The sequence below is a fragment of the Ostrinia furnacalis genome, unplaced genomic scaffold, assembly GCF_004193835.3.
Source record: "Ostrinia furnacalis isolate ACB-3 unplaced genomic scaffold, ASM419383v2 OfSCF4782, whole genome shotgun sequence".
NCBI classification, from domain to species: Eukaryota; Metazoa; Arthropoda; class Insecta; order Lepidoptera; family Crambidae; genus Ostrinia; species Ostrinia furnacalis.
In genome coordinates, this window is record NW_021135021.1 from 154251 (window position 1) to 174939 (window position 20689).

The window sequence follows — 20689 nt, forward strand, 5'->3', positions numbered from 1 at the left end:
GAGGCAGAAACCTCATTTTTATTACCCTAGTGTCCTTTTATATCTATCCAATTTTACATACCTACAAGCGTAAGCACCATCGAATACCTAAATGATTGAGAATTATTTTTTTCATAAATGATTGAGAATTATTTTTTTCATTTACTTCATAAATGAATGGTTTTCTAAATGAAATTGGCGCACATGCATTTTCATAAATTTATATCTTAGATTTGTTTTTATTTAAGTGGCTATGAGAGGCAGACTTGAGCTGACTAGCGCCACCTATGGATTTTAATTTATATGTTTTAAATAAAGTAGGTAAACCAATGAAGGAAAATATTAAAGCGTAAGGAATGTCTAATTCTAACATATTTGTTTTCTTTTTGACTACAGGCCCTACCCTACAGGTTTTATGACAGGCCGTAACTCGAGCGAACTGCGTACCTCGCTGGAATGCGACTCTTCCTTCCACTTACCCGCACACCTGGCGTTCGCCCGTACCAGAGCGTCGATGTGACGTCACAGTCAGATGCGCAGTTAACTCGACCGCGTTGTAATATAAATGGGTACAACCTTCGCAGAAGTGGCCCATTAGATGAAACTTGAAAATCCGATTATGGCGCTAGTAACTTAGCTCTTGTCAGCCTCTTTTTCAAACAATGACAGTGACGGTAGATTAACATTTCTATCGTAATGGCAAAAATGTCTTACGAAAACTCAAAAGCTTTACAAAACTTCTAAAAATATCAAAAAATCATTATCATGGAGAAACAATTTTTTCGAAAAGAAACGGGATGATTAATTTTTGAGTCGCACATTACATAACATTCTAAATGGTCCATGAACTATCACATTGACTACTTTACTTCCTAGTGATAACTTAAAAAGAACGATCTATTAACAAAATTAAATAATATTCGCCGTAAAATTCGAATCTAACTTCACAAAAGAAGTCAATTAACTGTGGCGCTGCTAGTCTTTAATTTTAAAATCTGTTTATTTTTATTTCACACATAATTATTTTAATATTTACGAGACTTCATGAAATATACTACATTCAGATTTGTTTCATAAGCTACATAGTTTAAATATCTTTATGGTATTAATATCGGTACCTGTTTTTGATCTAATATTAAACTAAACATAATAAAACATACATAATATTTATACCTCATGACGTAATGACGTCTAGTCACGTGACATGACCAATCAGACGCTTGCTTGTCACCCCTCCCACTACCGTTTAGTACAATCACTAGCATCAAATAATTTTGAACCTTAGACTAAAGACAGACAGTTCAAAAACCATTGGGGGTGGTGAGTTTCATTGAACTTTGTATTGGTCAGTGTTGTTCAGTCCACCAAAATGTACACTTTTTTATTTTTGATCTTATTGATAATCTCATAATCTCCTTCTTATTCGAAAAATGTCTTATCACTACAAGCTTTTCTATAAGCGATTTAGAATATTAGTTGCACATTATTGTAATTCAATAGACATATTTACTGGGAAAGTAGGTATACATACATTCAGATGTTAAATTATTAAGAGTCTCTTACACATAATAATCAAATCTATTTAATGGAAAACTACCTATTTGTGGAACAGTATTTCTTATACTTAGTTCTTCCCTTTTTTACGTGTGCTCTTAGGTTAAGCTAAATATTATTATATCATTTTTCATTTCACATTTTGTTATGAACCATTTCGTTTCATATGTATCTTAAAATCGACTAACCGGTCATAAGCTGCATTATAGGGAATTAATTATTTTGATACTAAAGTCAAATATTTAGACTGTGTATGTAAGTACAACACACTTTAGGTCGTAGGAGACTCTTAAAATTACAAAATAATGAATGGTATATTCTTCATCTAAAAACCCTTTGGTACACAACAACCAAGACTTAAATAACATAACGCTTAACTCACTAACAAAGATTAAATAAATATTAAAAATAATAATTTATTATTTTACACGCAATTGGTCAAACATTGATCTCATATCACAGGTGTTAGAATATTTCGCATTATTTTTCATACATTCATGCACTCTTCATTTTGTTTTTATTAAGAATTTACAAGATTTAAGTTATTTTAACTGTATTAAATATTTGCAGGTCAATTAGAAATTGTTAAGAGTTGTTAATTCAGTATAATTGCAATTTTTTAATGTACTTTTTTTGCAATATGGCTGCTGTCATTCATAAAACTTACATCTAAAATCCACATTTCAAGTCTACTACTAACGTTCATTGGTATACATCCAGATTTAAATAGCTATCGTAAACCAAACAAAAAACCAATCAGCAATTTCAAGTCCAACAAAGATTCGGACAAGAACTCCCAAAAATAATAGACTGAGCTAGTGAACGGCGTTGTTGTGTAAAGTTGTTTCCACATCAGCCAGATACATTTGACAGTTCCAACTCCTTGCCAGACAGTTTTTTTAAGATAGCTGCCAAAGCCACGATGACCCAAACTTCATGATCCACCAACTGGGAGCATACGCTGACAAACTTTCAGCTTTTATAAAATGACGTAGGTCTGGCGTTCACCAGCTCTTAGTCTATAAACCTCTACTGGCCCTAAAGACCTTGACACATTCGTACAGAATGACACTTGTACAGTTCTGTGTCGATTCGATTATCGACTAAAGAAGTTGCGCAGGCGCGCGCACAGAGCTAGCGCGCGGAGTCACAGCGCCTCCAGAGTGTCCCATATGAGGAGCGCCCGCTGCCGCAGCGCCGCTAGTATCCACCTAGATTGAAACTTGGTTTAATATCGATAAACATAGACATATCATATCGATAATATCATCAACTCATTTAGTCACCACTGCCAGATTTAGTAGGTACAGCTGCAAGAGTCCTCTCTAAACGACTCTATAAATTACTTTATCAGAAGCAAATGGAAGATTTGGCCTACAAATATTGACGACTAAGCAGCCGCCTGCGACTACGTACGCGTGGACCCCGGTTTACCCCCTTAGAGATTGAATTTTGCAAAATCCCGTCTCAGTGAGCACCTACGTTCTAAAAGGAACCCTCATACAAAAATTGAGACTCCTAGCACTTGTAGTTTCTGAGATTTCGTGATGAATGAGTGAATCAGTCAGTGACCTTTGCTTTTACAGAATTATAGATAGATTAATCTATGTAATATAAGTTCTAGATTTATCGTCTGAAATGACTGAATAGATCTACCCCGACTGTCCGTGAATATGGGCCTGCTTGGATTGTGTACCTACAGTGTGTACCTACTGTAGACCAAATCCTCCATTTTCCTCTGGTAGGAGACGAAATGACAGTGGAGACGAAATGACTTCTTAATAATGATGATGATAATAATGGATCAATAGACTGACACTACCGGCATCGGGGTATTTCAAAGTTTATTTGATTACTGCAGTGGAGTAGAGAATGACCTAATAAACCTAGTAAATAATGTTGGGTTCCAACAATAAAATGCATAATGCATCATTCGTTCGTTCGGTCTTGTGGCCGTCTGTATTTGCGCAGCATCGCGCGCGCCTGTAGCAGCTCTGACTCCGAGTGGTTTCCATTTGTGCTGTATTTAATTTAAACTGTGCTGACAGGCGACAGGCAATAAAGTGAATTTACGCAACACAACCTTTCAATCATCATCTGCTGCCCTCCAAATAATATTTATTCCATTATATCCTCCCACCTCTACAATTGGTACCCGCCGCGGACGGCCACGCGCTGCTCGTTGGCCGCGCCCACCAGCGGCGGCGCCAGCGGGTCCTCGCTCGACGTCAGCGTCGTGGACGGCGGCACTCCTGGCCATAGACAAGGTAAAGGTTTTTTGTTTTGGCGGGAAAGTGAAGGTTATGCTTTTGGCGGGAAAGAGAAACGTCACTTTGACAGTCATGTTCCATTTTTAAAAAATGGTAGTTGGTACTTCTTTTTCTTTTTTGTTGTATTGTTGGCATCTGTGTAGGTACTTATTTTAGGCTTCTTGGTGAGAAAGTGAAGAATCACGTGGGCGATTGCGTTTCATTTAAAAAAATGTGTGCTTTGGCTTCTTGACGAGATATTTTTATATTATTAAGCATCATGTGTTCGGCAGTTTTGTTCCATTATTACATAAAAATAATCTTTACCAATAAAAGTGTCGGTGATCGTGCATGAGTGTGGGCAAATGAAACAGTCTAGTGCAACGTCAACCTCAAGGTTCTCTCAAAAAGTAGGTATGCGAAGAGACATATGAATCAACTAACGCGGTAAAAAAAGGACAGTAAATGGAAAGGTAAGTTCTCAGTATTACACCTACCCTCATTTTCGTCTTCCTCGGCGAGCCACTTCTGTATGTCGGCCTGGTACATCCTCCGCTGCAGGACCTCTTTCGTCCGCGGCCGCGACCCGATGAACGTCACCTCCGACTGAACATAACATAATTAACTTTTAAAAAAAATAAAACCGACTTCAAATGCGTGAACACAAAAAAAAACTAAAAATTAAAAATATTGCGTATAAAAAAGTTCATCCCCAATTTTCCACCCTTGGGGGGTTGTTTTTTCTATTATTAAATTTAAATGGGACCACCCTTGAAGTATTACCTATACGCCGAAAAAAGATTTTTTCAAATCGGTTCATAATTGGCGGAGTTATCGCGTAACAAACATAGAAAAAAAAAACATACGGGTCGAATTGAGAACCTCCTCCTTTTTTGAAGTCGGTTGAAAACTATCTTGACAAGCCAACAAGAAGCTTGTGGAATGCAGCAAAGAGGATACTGCGTTACCTAAAGGGAACTGAAAACAGAGAACTTACCTATATGAAGAAAGAAGATAACACTAACACTTATTCTATTTCAGCCTTTTCAGATGCAGACTGGGCCAGTAATAAATCTGACAGAAAAAGTGTCAGTGGCATGGTCATTTATCACAGAGGAAATCCTATATCATGGTCATCCAGGAAACAGCAAGCTGTCGCCCTTTCAACTGCGGAAGCAGAGTATGTCGCCGCCGCTATGACTGTGAGCGAGCTATTATTTGTGAGGGGACTTGCAATCGATTTTCAAGACAAAAGTGATGCAGTGTTATATGTGGACAATCAAAGTGCGATTAAAATGGTGATGAACAGTGAAAACACTCGACATTCGAAGCACATAGACATTAAATTTCATTTCGTGAAAGACATAGTTTGTAATAATATTGTAAGTGTCAAATATGTAAGTACAAACGAAAATACGTCAGATATTTTGACTAAATCACTGTGTAATATCAAGTTCAGTTATTTTCGTGAGAAGTTATTAGTTTTGTAGTGATTTCATTTAAAGTTTTGTTTACATTAATAGAACAGTGTGAAGTGAGTTGCATGTGTCACTAGTTGTCATTAATGTCAGTTTCTGAAATGTCAAATTCTTTTTTTAATGTTGCCATACTAAAACATAAGTGGAATATTGTTATTAGAAGTTTTTATTAGTAGATAAAAATTATTTTGTTTTGCAATTAAAAGTTAAAGCCTAACTTGTAATTGAGAGGGAGTGTTAGGATTATATTATCTTTGGAAGTGTATTAAATATTAAAAAGTTAACTGTTTCCGGTAGAACGCTTCTTCCCTCTTCCGGCTATGTACGAACAAGATGTGTCTGTGTAAGAACCCGAATAATAAATGCTTATCTCGCTAACTATCGGTCTTTTCATTAAAGAAACACAAGTTCTGATACACTAAAGGTAGGTAATTTCCACGTCCAAGTAGTTTGGCAATTCAGCCATGTGAAATCTATTACTTTGCTGGATGACGTAAATTATGCGGGGTCTATTATTAGTATCTGTACCATGATATAGCTTTTTCAGCCATTCTTAACTCCAGCCAATAATGTTGTCCTGAAATAACGGTAAGGCAAATACCTATCTAGAAAAGTGCCAACCCACCTAGACAAGTGACAATTTAAGTCGTCAGAATTTTTATTTCAAAATGCCTTCGCTCTTGCATTTTCTTTATGAAGTTACCTCGCTCTGAGATGGGTTTTCTAAATTACAACTGTCACATAATGCCACTTGTTTAGGGGGGCTGTATATACGAGAGAGTTTGAAGCCTCACCCCAGGCGGTAAGTACGGCCTCAGTTCTTCAGCCAAGTCCCCGCTGGCACCCAGTCTCTGAGCCTCTTCCCAGCTCGTGTGTACCTCCTCGTGGAGTAACTTCTCCTCTGGAATTAATTTCAACAGTATTAAGATTAACATATCCGGTTAATCAATAAAAATAACGATTTATAACGGATTGTGTTAAAGTTAACTTTTCAAAATTGTTCACGGACTTTTATGCCAGACATACAAAATCACAATCAAAATCAAAAATATTTATTCAGTTTAGACCACAAGTGGCACTTATGACTTACAGACACCGTGCCGCGAAATACACGCAAGAAGTTGGTCATTGGTCTCTACTGCAGAAACCAATCTTAGCTAATTTACCAGAGCCAATTAAGGATTTGGTCTACACAAATTTAGGAGGCCTGTTACGAAGTAAAAAAATATCCCCTTAAATTGACATTTGGCATGGAATTGTCTTTCTTGATCGGCTCCCAGATAAAGGAGTGATGGTACTCACCGTCCCTCTTGGTGGTGCTGCGCTTGTACTGGATGCGGAAGCGGAAGGCCTCCAGCACGCTGGCCACCACGATCGTCAGCACCACCATCGTGAACAGGTAGAACACCTGCGACCAACACACAGAATTCTTATTCCGAACATAAGTTCATCCCATCAAAAACAATACTTGTCAAAAAACCAAGTCTCGCAACTCAGTTGTTCTACGGTAAAAAGTTGTGAGATCCATGTAATACCAAGTCCAGGCCAGGAAATCTTTAACGTTTTACATAAATATATTGACTTGGCCATCGCACTAAATAATTTAATATACACGTGTTTTCATGTCATTTTTGTATTTTGTAGACAGCAGTTATGTACCTAGAAAACTGGACCGAAATTGAAAAATTTTACTCGACTTGGCGGTTGCACTACCGTGCCCCCAAATCTCATTTCTTTTTGTATTTTGTAGACAGCAGTTATGTATCTAGAAAACTGGACCGAAATTGAAAAATTTTACTCGACTTGGCGGTTGCACTACCGTGCCCCCAAATATTTTAGTTTTTCCTTGATTCATACACCAAACACTACTTATATTCTTTTTTTTTCACTATGTGACTGTCTTTATTTTGTACTTAATATATTTTACATATTATACCTATTCGTGTTTCATTATTCGTATCCAGGGTCCGATGATGGAGCTGTAAGGGGGCAGATTTATTTTTCACTATGTGACTGTCTTTATTTTGTACTTAATATATATTTTACATATTATACCTATTCGTGTTTCATTATGAATCGAAATATAAAAGACTTAATAAACTCTATTAAAAATTTAAATTAATTAATCAAGTTTGAATACCTCATTCTACCTTAAAATTAATAACTTAAATCAAGTCTTAATACGGTCACGGCTCAAGATTTTTTTGTCCATTTCAGCGTTCTTTTTACTCTTTTGACGTTGCGTTGACAGCTTTTACCTAAATTCGCGCGGAACTTTTTTGTGAAATGGCTCTTAATATAAAAGTGTTTGGTAGAGCACTTATAATTATTCTGTGGTAGTAGGCCAAACGGACGATCATCGTTTCGTGTTCCGTTTCGTCCGCAATTGCGTATTTCGATTTTCGTAGTAGGCCTGCAGGTCAAATAGTTCGTGACACCCAAAGTGGCCAAAAAGTTGACAACACAACCTTATTCCTACTATTTGACGCTGACTGTACCATACATTTTTCTAGATGAAACAGATTATTTCAAAAAATAGGCGATAATTGATATCTCTCTCTCTCTAACTCCCTCCCACACTCTCTCTCCCCCTCTATCTCTCCATACCTCCTTCTCTCCCCTTCTCACTCTCCCGCCCTCCCTCTCTCTCTCTCTCTCTCTCTCCCTCCCCCTCTCTCTCTCTCCCTTTCTCTTGTGAGTACTCACGCGCAGCAGTTCCGCAGGTTGTACTGCGAGAACAGCTCCATGCCGATGATGGCGAAGAAGTAGTACACCACCAGCATCACGCAGCCAGCAGACGACATGAGCGGCGACAGCAGGACTAGAGTTCCGAACACGTCGCGGTAGCGCTTCTTCAGCTTGTACAGGCGCATCAGTCTGAGGAATAAATACATTTTAAAGATTCTCCAATGCGAGGGGTGTTCAAATAATAATGATGGGATATTTCTAGCCATCACAAAAACATAAAATGGGTAGGTAGCTTAATTCTTCACAAGAATCTGGTAAAATCATTTAAGTTCACCATTCCGTTTAAGAATTAGATTCACTTGAACACGATCAGTCGAAAAGTCCTTGTCCTTTCTGTGCCCATACACAACCCTGAAGTTGCGGTGGCAGAAAAAATAGCGTTTTAAAATGCCCAAAAACCCATACTCAATCTTTAAATCTGACTCTCAGCTACATTAATAGCTCTTTTTTCGATTGAAAAAGTAGTTCAGGGACCTGATATTTGAGGAAATTGTCGAGGCGGTGTCCTTTTTATAGGCCTTTTTGGAGAGTCAAGAAAATCATCCGACTGGTCGTGTTCAGGTGAAAATTCTTAAACGGAATGGTGAACTTCAATGATTTTTCACCAGGGTCTAATGAAGAATTAAGTGACGTACTCAATTTTTTTCAGATTTTTATGATGGCTAGAAATACCCAAGACTCATTACTTTTCGAACAATCCTAGTAAGTACCCCCGCTACTCGCGAAGTTGGTCGAAGTTAATCGAAGTAAAGTAAGATTAGGTTAAAGACCTGTTTCACTCACCTAAGCGGCCTGAATATGACCACGATGAAGAGTCCAGGCGCTACAGTCAGCATGACAGCGCCCACCAGTGCTAGCAGCGTCACACTAAGGTCGAAAACGTTCCAGCCGCTTTCCAAGTACGCAGTCAGTCCTGATGCTGCCATCCGTAGTCCTGCCTCAACCAGGAACACTGGAGAACACAAAGTAATCATCATAAGGTCATTTAGTCTCCACTACAAGAGCACCTTTTACATGGCCACGAGGAGAATCCTCTATAAAAAGAAGAGGGGATTGGAAGACCCTTCGAAGCCGGAGTAGCTCGCTCCAGAGCGGGCCGTATCCTGAGACGAAGCTATGGACGAATGTCCAAGTTAGGATAATAACTCGCGGCTCCGTTTTATGGTGCTCGGAGAACACCGTCGAGTTTTAGTGAGTAGGTCCCGTTCTTCTGGAGGGTAGAGCTGAAAACTGGTCGTCCTCATTGGCCAAAGCATGTCTCGACAAAAATACAGAACCCTTAAAAGACCATAACGGCCTTATTTGCGTTAGACCGCTTGTGAAGGGTCTGGGTGTTTTCTTTGTACATATAAATAAGTATGTATGTATTTACAAAAAAAAAGTATTTAAGTATGTTTATATCCATTGCCTAGTACCCATAGTACAAGCTTTGCTTAGTTTGGGACTAGCGGCGCAGTGTAAAATGTCCAATGATATTTACTTATTTGATTAAATATTAATAAAAAAAACTTACGTGACAAGAACAGCCATGTGTCCCATGAGGCACAGAGTAGCCGCGCGCTGTCCTGCAGGTTGCCGGCCGCTTCACACACCCGCAACACCATAGACACGCCATTGCCGATGATTAGGGCGTCTGCAACGACATACAGCAGTTTGTTTTATTGCCTGTTATGTAGTATTTCTTGTCACTATCGAGCTGGTGGGTGTCCTATTCCACATTTGCCAAGACAAGAGTTACGAAGCGAACAGCGATGAAGCGACACTTGTTAAAATTCAGAAATCGCTGTAATAAATAAGAGGCATAAAGGTAACTGGGTTTCTTCCGCCAGTTCATCTTAGCACCAGCCAACATGGTGTTTCGAAATGGTGGTAGCGAGGGCCAGACAGGTAGTCTGCCAACAGGGAGAGATGGCAGGAGATAGTGCGGAGAAATGTATCTGTCTCTAAAACCAACGTGGACGTCTCAGCCGCTGGCAAAAGCGAAACGACTAAAAAGAATACACTCACAGATCAAGTATTCAAAGTAGGGCCACCTTACGACGTACCACGGCGCGCGTGCTGCCTGCCCGCGCCAGCGCAGAGCGAACACCTCGTACAGGGTTATTATATTGAATCAATGCAACTAACTCACCGTTCCGAGCCAATGTGTCCATACTCCAGGAGCTCGGCATCACGCAGCGTATGTCGCGCATATTGCAACACTTTGGACATGTCATAAGGCGGGATGACAACTCCATGAGTGACTGGTCGTTCAGAGAAAAGTTGAAGGAACCCGATCGCGTGGCAGGTCACCTATGCGCTGCACGGATCAAGGGAAATCCGCAGTAGGAAACCACAGTCTGCCAACAAGGAGAGATAGCGGGAGATCGTGTGGAGAGCTTTATCTGCCTCTACAACCAACGTGGACGCCTCAACGTGACCATAACCGCTCTGCCAAGAACGAAACGACTAAGAAGAATATACTTACAGATCAGGTATTCGAAGTAGGGCTGTCTAACTCGAGCGGCGAGGCGTTGTAGAGGTAACTTTGTACTATTACTTATTCTGTGGAATAGGTTTATTCTATGTATTTGAATCAAAGCATAAAACTCACAGATCAAGTATTCGAAGTATGGCCATCTAACAGCGGCGGCGGCGGCGCGTCCGGCGGGTTCGAGCGGCGACGTGGCGTACCAGGGCGCGCGCGCCGCCTGCCCGCGCCAGCGCAGCGCGAACACTTCGTACAAGTTGGCGAATTCGGCTCGCGAGAGCCCGCCGGTGCCCGATTGGTTGAGCTGCTTGAACATCAGGTACACGTCCAGGCCGGCTGTGGAAAGAGAGTATTGTGAGATCGGTTGTTCAGATGAAATGTAAATGATAAATAGCGAATGTAGGGTACTTTATACCACCAATAATTGAGGTTTTTAGTAGACAAATTCCTTACGGTTCGTCGACCCCGCGTTTACGGCTCGTCGTCCGCGAGCTCGTCTTCAAAGTAATTAAATTAGCAGTTAGCGAGCCACGAGCTTAGCGCCACCTAGCCGTAACCGAGTCGATGCTGATTCACTTACGATACGAGCTCACGCCCGTTAGCGGCGCGCGGCGCGAGACCAGCAGGCGGAAGGCGTGGCGAGCGGCGCGGCGCCGGTGCCTCGCACACTTGGCGCCGGTACTCACAGTAGTGCGGCGCATAGTGCCTCATGAGGCCGGCGAAGTGTCGCAGGCGCACGGCGAGCGGCGCGGCGCCGGTGCCTCGCACACTTGGCGCCGGTACTCACAGTAGTGCGGCGCATAGTGCCTCATGAGGCCGGCGAAGTGTCGCAGGCGCACGGCGAGCGGCGCGGCGCCGGTGCCTCGCACACTTGGCGCCGGTACTCACAGTAGTGCGGCGCATAGTGCCTCATGAGGCCGGCGAAGTGTCGCAGGCGCACGGCGAGCGGCGCGGCGCCGGTGCCTCGCACACTTGGCGCCGGTACTCACAGTAGTGCGGCGCATAGTGCCTCATGAGGCCGGCGAAGTGTCGCAGGCGCACGGCGAGCGGCGCGGCGCCGGTGCCTCGCACACTTGGCGCCGGTACTCACAGTAGTGCGGCGCATAGTGCCTCATGAGGCCGGCGAAGTGTCGCAGGCGCACGGCGAGCGGCGCGGCGCCGGTGCCTCGCACACTTGGCGCCGGTACTCACAGTAGTGCGGCGCATAGTGCCTCATGAGGCCGGCGAAGTGTCGCAGGCGCACGGCGAGCGGCGCGGCGCCGGTGCCTCGCACACTTGGCGCCGGTACTCACAGTAGTGCGGCGCATAGTGCCTCATGAGGCCGGCGAAGTGTCGCAGGCGCACGGCGAGCGGCGCGGCGCCGGTGCCTCGCACACTTGGCGCCGGTACTCACAGTAGTGCGGCGCATAGTGCCTCATGAGGCCGGCGAAGTGTCGCAGGCGCACGGCGAGCGGCGCGGCGCCGGTGCCTCGCACACTTGGCGCCGGTACTCACAGTAGTGCGGCGCATAGTGCCTCATGAGGCCGGCGAAGTGTCGCAGGCGCACGGCGAGCGGCGCGGCGCCGGTGTCTCATACACTTGGCGCCTGTACTCAAGTGGAGCCACTACTGGCGCCGGTACTCACAGTAGTGCGGCGCATAGTGCCTCATGAGGCCGGCAAAGTGTCGCAGGCGCACGGCGAGCGGCGCGGCGCCGGTGTTTCGCACACTTGGCGCCTGTACCAGGCCTGTTCATCTCCGCGAGTTTACATCGAAAACAAAACACGCACGATGGCCCACCTACAGGATACTATTCGACAAGGCCTCACATACGAGCGAACATTGACTCATGCACGCGTATTCTTGTGTATGATGGAAGAAAATAAAGAAAATGGTGTACTAAATACTGGGCAGTATTTAAATGCCTAAATAATAATAAAAACACAGAATGTACTTTTTTAAGTTGCCTCAAGACACTGAGAGGTAAATAAGTAGTTAATATTATTCATGCATTAAGCCGTGTGGTGACGGCAGAGTAGAATACATTTGTCACCAACCCCTACTCTTCCCGCGGGTGTCGTAAGAGGCGACTTAGGGACTACACATCAAACAGAGAATGGGCAGCAGCGCTCTCTGATAAAACATCAATCTTTTAAACTGCGATCTCCAACCCGCCTGCCAAGCGTGGAGATTATGGCAAAACCCTCCACTATAGTGGAGGAGGCTCATAGTCCAGCAGTGGACTGTAAAGGGCTGTTGATGATGATGATTATTCATGATAATTCATGCTAAATCATGTATTTCCTCCGCCATTTTCCGCAGTTTGGCACCCTTACGTCACATCATTTTACCGAAGTCAGTCCTGTAGCTTCGGCGCAGTGCCGATCACTGACGTTTGTCAACAAAATGGTGCTTGACTCTTGAGACAGGCTAAATTACACCATATTGTTTATGTCATTGAGCATACATTTTTTTAAATACCTTCGCGAAGTAAAACTTCTGTACGTAGTACTTATTATTATTCTGTGCCTNCCGCGTTTACGGCTCGTCGTCCGCGAGCTCGTCTTCAAAGTAATTAAATTAGCAGTTAGCGAGCCACGAGCTTAGCGCCACCTAGCCGTAACCGAGTCGATGCTGATTCACTTACGATACGAGCTCACGCCCGTTAGCGGCGCGCGGCGCGAGACCAGCAGGCGGAAGGCGTGGCGAGCGGCGCGGCGCCGGTGCCTCGCACACTTGGCGCCGGTACTCACAGTAGTGCGGCGCATAGTGCCTCATGAGGCCGGCGAAGTGTCGCAGGCGCACGGCGAGCGGCGCGGCGCCGGTGCCTCGCACACTTGGCGCCGGTACTCACAGTAGTGCGGCGCATAGTGCCTCATGAGGCCGGCGAAGTGTCGCAGGCGCACGGCGAGCGGCGCGGCGCCGGTGTCTCGCACACTTGGCGCCGGTACTCACAGTAGTGCGGCGCATAGTGCCTCATGAGGCCGGCGAAGTGTCGCAGGCGCACGGCGAGCGGCGCGGCGCCGGTGTCTCGCACACTTGGCGCCGGTACTCACAGTAGTGCGGCGCATAGTGCCTCATGAGGCCGGCGAAGTGTCGCAGGCGCACGGCGAGCGGCGCGGCGCCGGTGTCTCGCACACTTGGCGCCGGTACTCACAGTAGTGCGGCGCATAGTGCCTCATGAGGCCGGCGAAGTGTCGCAGGCGCACGGCGAGCGGCGCGGCGCCGGTGTCTCGCACACTTGGCGCCGGTACTCACAGTAGTGCGGCGCATAGTGCCTCATGAGGCCGGCGAAGTGTCGCAGGCGCACGGCGAGCGGCGCGGCGCCGGTGTCTCGCACACTTGGCGCCGGTACTCACAGTAGTGCGGCGCATAGTGCCTCATGAGGCCGGCGAAGTGTCGCAGGCGCACGGCGAGCGGCGCGGCGCCGGTGTCTCGCACACTTGGCGCCGGTACTCACAGTAGTGCGGCGCATAGTGCCTCATGAGGCCGGCGAAGTGTCGCAGGCGCACGGCGAGCGGCGCGGCGCCGGTGTCTCGCACACTTGGCGCCGGTACTCACAGTAGTGCGGCGCATAGTGCCTCATGAGGCCGGCGAAGTGTCGCAGGCGCACGGCGAGCGGCGCGGCGCCGGTGTCTCGCACACTTGGCGCCGGTACTCACAGTAGTGCGGCGCATAGTGCCTCATGAGGCCGGCGAAGTGTCGCAGGCGCACGGCGAGCGGCGCGGCGCCGGTGTCTCGCACACTTGGCGCCGGTACTCACAGTAGTGCGGCGCATAGTGCCTCATGAGGCCGGCGAAGTGTCGCAGGCGCACGGCGAGCGGCGCGGCGCCGGTGTCTCGCACACTTGGCGCCGGTACTCACAGTAGTGCGGCGCATAGTGCCTCATGAGGCCGGCGAAGTGTCGCAGGCGCACGGCGAGCGGCGCGGCGCCGGTGTCTCGCACACTTGGCGCCGGTACTCACAGTAGTGCGGCGCATAGTGCCTCATGAGGCCGGCGAAGTGTCGCAGGCGCACGGCGAGCGGCGCGCGGCGCGACACCAGCAGGCGGAAGGCGTGGCGAGCGGCGCGGCGCCGGTGCAGGAGCAACGCGCGGCACTTCTCGCGCTCGATACGCGTGAATGTCTCGTAAACCACCGCCAACATCTGCAAAGCAGACGATTAGAGCCTTATGTGCTTGAGATAAAAGTTGAAAGCTAAAATTTGTGCATTTAAAATTGACGCTTAATTGGTAGCCAGATTTCGAAAATAAAAACACATTCGGCCAGCATCTGTGAGCCATGCACCATTTTAAGCCTGACGCTATATTGCTAGGCAAATTTTGAAAACAAGAAACGCCTTCGCCGCACTTAATGCAAGTCCAGCATTCCTGATATTGATCAAGAATTGTCTGAAGGAGTTTATTGTGTAGTAACTAGCTTCTGGTGAACCCGTCTGACAGTTTTCGCTAGTGGGGAAAGGAGAAGCAATCTTTCATACAAAATATAAACGTTATTAATAATTATGTCAAGCAATACTCACCAAATTCATAAGAACATAGAGGACTGTGATAATATACAAGATGAAGAACAAAGCGTACCACTTCGACTTAGCATACGAAGGCATCATCACATCTGGGAAACTGCAAGTAAAGACCACCATTATTACAGCATCTGATACGATCTGATAATACAAATTAAATTTTTAAAAAAATTGGACAGCGTCTGCACTTACTTGGCAGTAGTCAGCAAGACGAACATACTGACAAATGAATCACTGATGGTTTTGAAATGTCCATTATCTACGTGCTCCGAAAATAAATAATAGCCCAGCAACGAATACGTTGCCACGAAGAACATCAATAAACCTGAAAAAGAGTAAAATAAGTTAAGGTTTTTACATTATTACACAAACAGAAAAAAATACAATGAACTTGATCTTACTAAAGCCTACTGTCAAGTCTCGTATATTCGTACATGACGTTAGGAATCACGCCAAATGCAACGCGAGGATCATGAATTCATACAATTTACATATCGAATGGCTTGATAAATGCCCAAAAGTAGGACGTGTGGTGTAATTTATATTAACATAAAAAACGACAATTTTTAGAATCCTTAATGTACTTTGATGACATATTCATATTCATCAGTGTGAAACATTATTCTAGTTTTTGAATTCTTTACCGCAACAGCTTTCTTCATTTAATTAGCAATGATCGAATTACCTAACATATCAATAATAGGCGGCAACGACTGCAATATCTGCCGTATAAACCGTCTCACGCCGCCGCAGTGCCGTGTGTCTACGAGGAAGATGGGACGAAGCGCTCGCGTCACTCGGAAGTGGGACGACTGTCGACACACCACCACCACTGCTTCTAGCACCATGATGAAGAGAGTTATGCCCTGGAAGAAACATTTACTTGGTATTAATCAAGCAGTCGATAACAAACCAAAGCTAAAACGTTGAAAGAAAAACAATAAACACGAATTAAAGGACTCTCTCACCACGAAACTCATATTTATTAGGATTTAACTATCGTTTGAGTCTTAACAAAATAGTTCGAATCTGTGTACCTATCGACTTCTTGGCGACGAGTACAACACAGGACTTGAAGCAGTGGGAACGAGAGTTGGTAATAATGTCATACGTACTTTTGAATAGCTCTTTACTGTTCATATAAGTCTAAAGTTAAGATAATTTATACATACCTTAATCATAGTTCTTTTATGTTTGAGTATCGTGCTCCACCCTATCCACTTGAGTTTCAGATGCAGCTCGATGCCTATCACGGAGAGTGCTAGCAGCTCTATCGTGCCGTGTGCCCATACTGGAAGCTGGAATGTAAAAGCAGTAAAAAATAACCAACTAGGCTAGACCAAAAAAAGAACAATTTAGTCACAAGATTTACATATTTTAGCTCATCTTACTTCGAAAAGTGGACAAAATTCAACTAGAACGTCATGTTAAGCATCTGTGCGTAATTATCAATTAGTTGTTTCTCTGTATTTCAGGGCGCTTTCATCCTTATTGCACTTACAGCTATTATAAAAAATGATTCAAGTAGCTAATTAATGCTCATTATCAATATCCTTGCCTCTATCAGTATCTTGGTCAATCTATTAGCTAATAATTGCAGTAGTTGCGCATACGCTGGCCGAAATACTTGATCGATTGTCTGAAATAACCAGCTATTAGGTAAGTAGGTATCTGCTTGAAATTTAATTGATAGCGCGTTATTTAAAAAAGGATACCTACTGCAATAACATCCGCTCATATTGAACCTAGTAGGTACCTACGAGTATTTGGGAAATAAACTAGCACTTTATTTTGATTCTGCACAAGTTCGCCTGGCGTTTTCAATTGTGTTTATAATTAGTCCTGCTAAATGTCGTCATTAAAATTGGACTAATTCAACAATATGACTACGAAGAATATTGAGCATCTGTATTTTTTTATAGTCAGCTCACTCTTTTTTCTTGGAATAAGGCTTTGCACCAACTTCACCAACTAAAGAACGTAGCATACTTATCAAGATCAACCCGGAAAATGAGCGAGGCTAAGTTCGCGAAAGGCAATACGGTGTTGAACCCTTTCAGAGTTGAGTCTAGTCTGGTCTCAGGTCGCTATGGCGGGAAAACGGAGGTTCACCCTGAATGAACGTAGCTGTACCTATTCTAGAACTAGAACTTGTTCAGTTTGTTCTCACCCCGAAGGCATGCACGGCCGGGACCTCGGTGAAGGCCAGCAGGATGAGTATCAGCGAAGCCATCAAGTCCAGCCCGTGGTACCAGGGGTTGTGGACGCGAAGGTACGCCGGCAGCTCTTCAGGGCTCGACGGGTGGGAGTCGAATTTTTCATTGTTTTGACCTTCCTGGAAGGAAAGAGGTTTTATTAACCCATTTAGACCGATAATTATTTTTGTAAATAAAAATTGATTTTTCAGCAAAAACTTACAAAGGGAAGCCTAAAAATCACGAATAAAATATTTAAAAAAATAATCCATAAATAGGGGGCCGTGGGGAGCCCGTACCATATAGGGTACAGTAGGTCTATAAGCAAGCAAAACATAGTCGTTGTTCAAAGAAGATTTTTATTAATTTTTGTATGATATAAAATAAAAATAAAATCACATAATCACTAGTATCACACGTGGCATATCTTGTAAGACGTTTTCTGTGATACTAACCACATTTGGTTCTTTTTTCCTACCTTCTCCGAAGTTAGTGACGATAGCTGAAGAAGACCTGGCTTCTTCTGATTTGTTACGTTTAGTGCTATCCATTATCGCATTTAGCAACACGACGATGGAAATTTAGCAAATTCATCAAAGAAAACTCTGAGGGTTGTTATTTACATTGACACTATCTTTATCGTCTAAATCTTCGTCAGTCTGATCATCATTAGCGGTCATCTGACAAGACAGCAGTAGAAAAGTACCAAGATTGCTTTATGTTTACTGAAATTATCAAATTTTTCATGAGTTGTGGCAATATAGTGAAGCATCAATAGCCTAAAACAAATAAAAATAATAAAAAAATAAAATTTAAATTGCATGATTTGCTCATGCATAGACCTACTGTACCTTATACGGTACATCTATTATAGTCTGGAATAAACCGTATAAAAATAATATCAATAATATTTTTTTTGTAGTCGTGATATCCATTGTCTACTCTATTTTTAAAATAAAATTGATAAATAACCAAATTTACCATAAATAATAAGAAATTATACCTTCTTGAAAACATTGTAAATATTTATTTTGTTTTCTATCGAGGAATTTCATAAATATTTCCGAAACCACTTGTTAAAACATATTTTTAAATATTTTTATGTAAAATATTCACTTTAAGCTTACTGTCATAATCATTTTTACAAATTAACAACAATTTGGTACTTCGAAATATTTTCAAAAAGATACCGTACCACATAGGGTACGGTAGGGCTAAATGGGTTAAGTTTTGTAGTTTTAATAGCTTGTTAATTATTTGGTGACGGTCGTTGTCAAATCATTTAGTATCAAAACAGAGGCGACGTGCTTAAACATGATGACTGCAGGCTTCAATCACCCTGGTCACAAACCCATTGTCAGACATCACCATCGACGTCTGTCATGCCTTAATCGGTCCGTTTAAGTAAAGATTTGTGGCGATTCTTGTCCAGGAGTGGACGGCCTACTGAACTGAAATGGAAAGGTCCTTCCTAAAAATTTACGTCGTGGCACAAATACACACACAATTTCACGTCACGGCTTATGCTGAGTTGGGGAGCTTTTTCGCACAATTTTCTTTAGCCAGTAAACTGTTTATTTACGATGCTCAAATGATGAAGGCTCACCTCCAAATAGATAGCTGCTTCATGGTAGTTCATCTCCCAGTGCTCGTCTTCTGACATGTGCAGGCCGGTGTGCAGCGACGACCGGCTGCCCATGTCGAGGGCGCCCGCGTCGCCGGCGCCATCTGTGCCCGTCCGGGTGTCTGGGGCAAGCATAGACAATGAGGAAGTGACGTGAGCAGTCAAATGAGCATTTGGTATAATGAACCAAAACATTTTGAAAAACGGTTATGGTTTATTATGAAACTGTCCCAAAGGGCAGGCAACTTAAGGGTTAAGGTGAGAGTTTACTACACTAACAAAATTTAATTTTATAATATGTAAGTAAGTAGGTAGGGAAATAAGTTCGCTTTTGTATTTACGTTATTTAATAAAAATATTCCAAGACAACTAACTACTTACCTACTTTAGAAAATACTTAAAACCCTGAAATCGGTATACTTAATTATAGTTTTCAATGTTTTGCTAATTAATTTTAATTAGCATTGAAAAAAAATATAGATTTAGGGTTGCGTTTTGTTTTGATAGCTCATAAAAAGTATGTCAATTGACTAATGATGTCGACATTGCCAGCTACCCTATTTCGGAGACTTGTTTGCGGGAAAGCCATTTTTATCAGTTTTGTTCTTTAACGTGCGTGAGTGGTGTAGTGTAGTTTTATCAGGAATTCCGCATGCGTGAACTCTTCAGTAAGTACCTAAATAAATGCCAATTTTTTATAGAAACAAGCTATCATACATTACATACATATTTTAATATCTAATAATATAATAAATCATTCCATTGAATTCAGTATTATGCGGGTACTTTAACTGTGTGGTTAATGTATTTCAGCCTTCACCAACGCATAAAATTAATTTCAATAACAATCTCATATCTAGGTTTATTACAATAACAATGTTAATCTAATGCTATTCTAGAGAAACCAACAATACATACCTGGGGTCTTTTCCATAATAATGACGTCCTTTTCCCCCATTGTAATTAAAAAAACAACCACTTTACACTTAGCACTCTACTTTAACACTTTATTGGATTTTTTCCAATTTAGTACTTCAATTACGTTAACAAACAAACTAAAATCAACCTGCTTGATTTGGCTTTCAAAAACATACGATATGAATCAAAAATATCAGTAGAGAATATGTTAGTTATTTAGTATCTTAGAGCATAACGACAACACTTTTCTGCACGCAGAGCTAAACTGTGGCTAAACTATCTATAGATAGCACAAACACACTTTTCAGTTCGGTAAAGTAAAATCTAAAATTACGCGAACAAGAAAATTTCTTTATTAATGGAACACTACACAAAATACACGACACAGATTTTTTTAATTAATGACGTATGTTCGTCAATTGAAATAAGTAACTAATTACAAAGTCAGAAACACAGAAAAAATCACAATTAGGTGTGATCGAGTTTGTAAACCATAATTAAGTCCGATTTTCAAGATTTTTAACACTGTTTGACTGTTAATTTGAACAATAAACACTATCCTAATTTGAGGCAGAAGCACTTATTTTTTTCTTTGTCCGCAAATTAAGATTAAAGATTTCACAATAAGCCGAACATGTGCGCATTCCGAGTGGTTCTGCTAAACTAAACAGATAACAACTGTTAACCGTTACGGTTAATGAGTTGATATTTACTAGAGTATCGACCGGATTAAGTGAGAACACGTGGTTATGACGTTATGATATTATTATTAGCATGATGTCGCCGAAGGCCTAAAGTGGCCAAAAAGTCAGTGACCATAGGTGGAAAATATCCAAACACAGCATGTAATAAAAACCCCTAGACCCAAAAAAGGTGATTCTGTCGGTGCTCATATTGCAATTTTGTAATAGGTGGGACGTGGGACCAACATCGAAAATCAATTCTATACTTAGTCTACTTATTCATATTTAGGTA

The 20689-nt window shown here is 42.9% G+C and overlaps 1 protein-coding gene across 1 annotated transcript in view; it reads right to left on the minus strand.

The window, feature by feature from the left end:
* Positions 1-2237: 2237 nt before the first annotated feature.
* Positions 2238-20689, minus strand: part of LOC114360000 (two pore calcium channel protein 1) — a 34227-nt gene continuing 15775 nt past the window's right edge. The window contains exons 2-17 of the mRNA XM_028314549.1: positions 18779-18918; positions 17148-17312; positions 16150-16275; positions 15663-15843; positions 15170-15302; positions 14978-15077; positions 14422-14602; positions 10602-10814; positions 9522-9641; positions 8792-8960; positions 7969-8137; positions 6563-6668; positions 6055-6161; positions 4280-4388; positions 3674-3785; positions 2238-2744 (exon numbers count right to left, since the gene is read on the minus strand). Of these exons, the coding sequence (XP_028170350.1) occupies positions 3676-3785; positions 4280-4388; positions 6055-6161; positions 6563-6668; positions 7969-8137; positions 8792-8960; positions 9522-9641; positions 10602-10814; positions 14422-14602; positions 14978-15077; positions 15170-15302; positions 15663-15843; positions 16150-16275; positions 17148-17312; positions 18779-18918 (2129 nt within the window). The 3' untranslated portion in view covers positions 2238-2744; positions 3674-3675. The remainder of the gene's footprint in view (positions 2745-3673; positions 3786-4279; positions 4389-6054; positions 6162-6562; positions 6669-7968; positions 8138-8791; positions 8961-9521; positions 9642-10601; positions 10815-14421; positions 14603-14977; positions 15078-15169; positions 15303-15662; positions 15844-16149; positions 16276-17147; positions 17313-18778; positions 18919-20689) is intronic.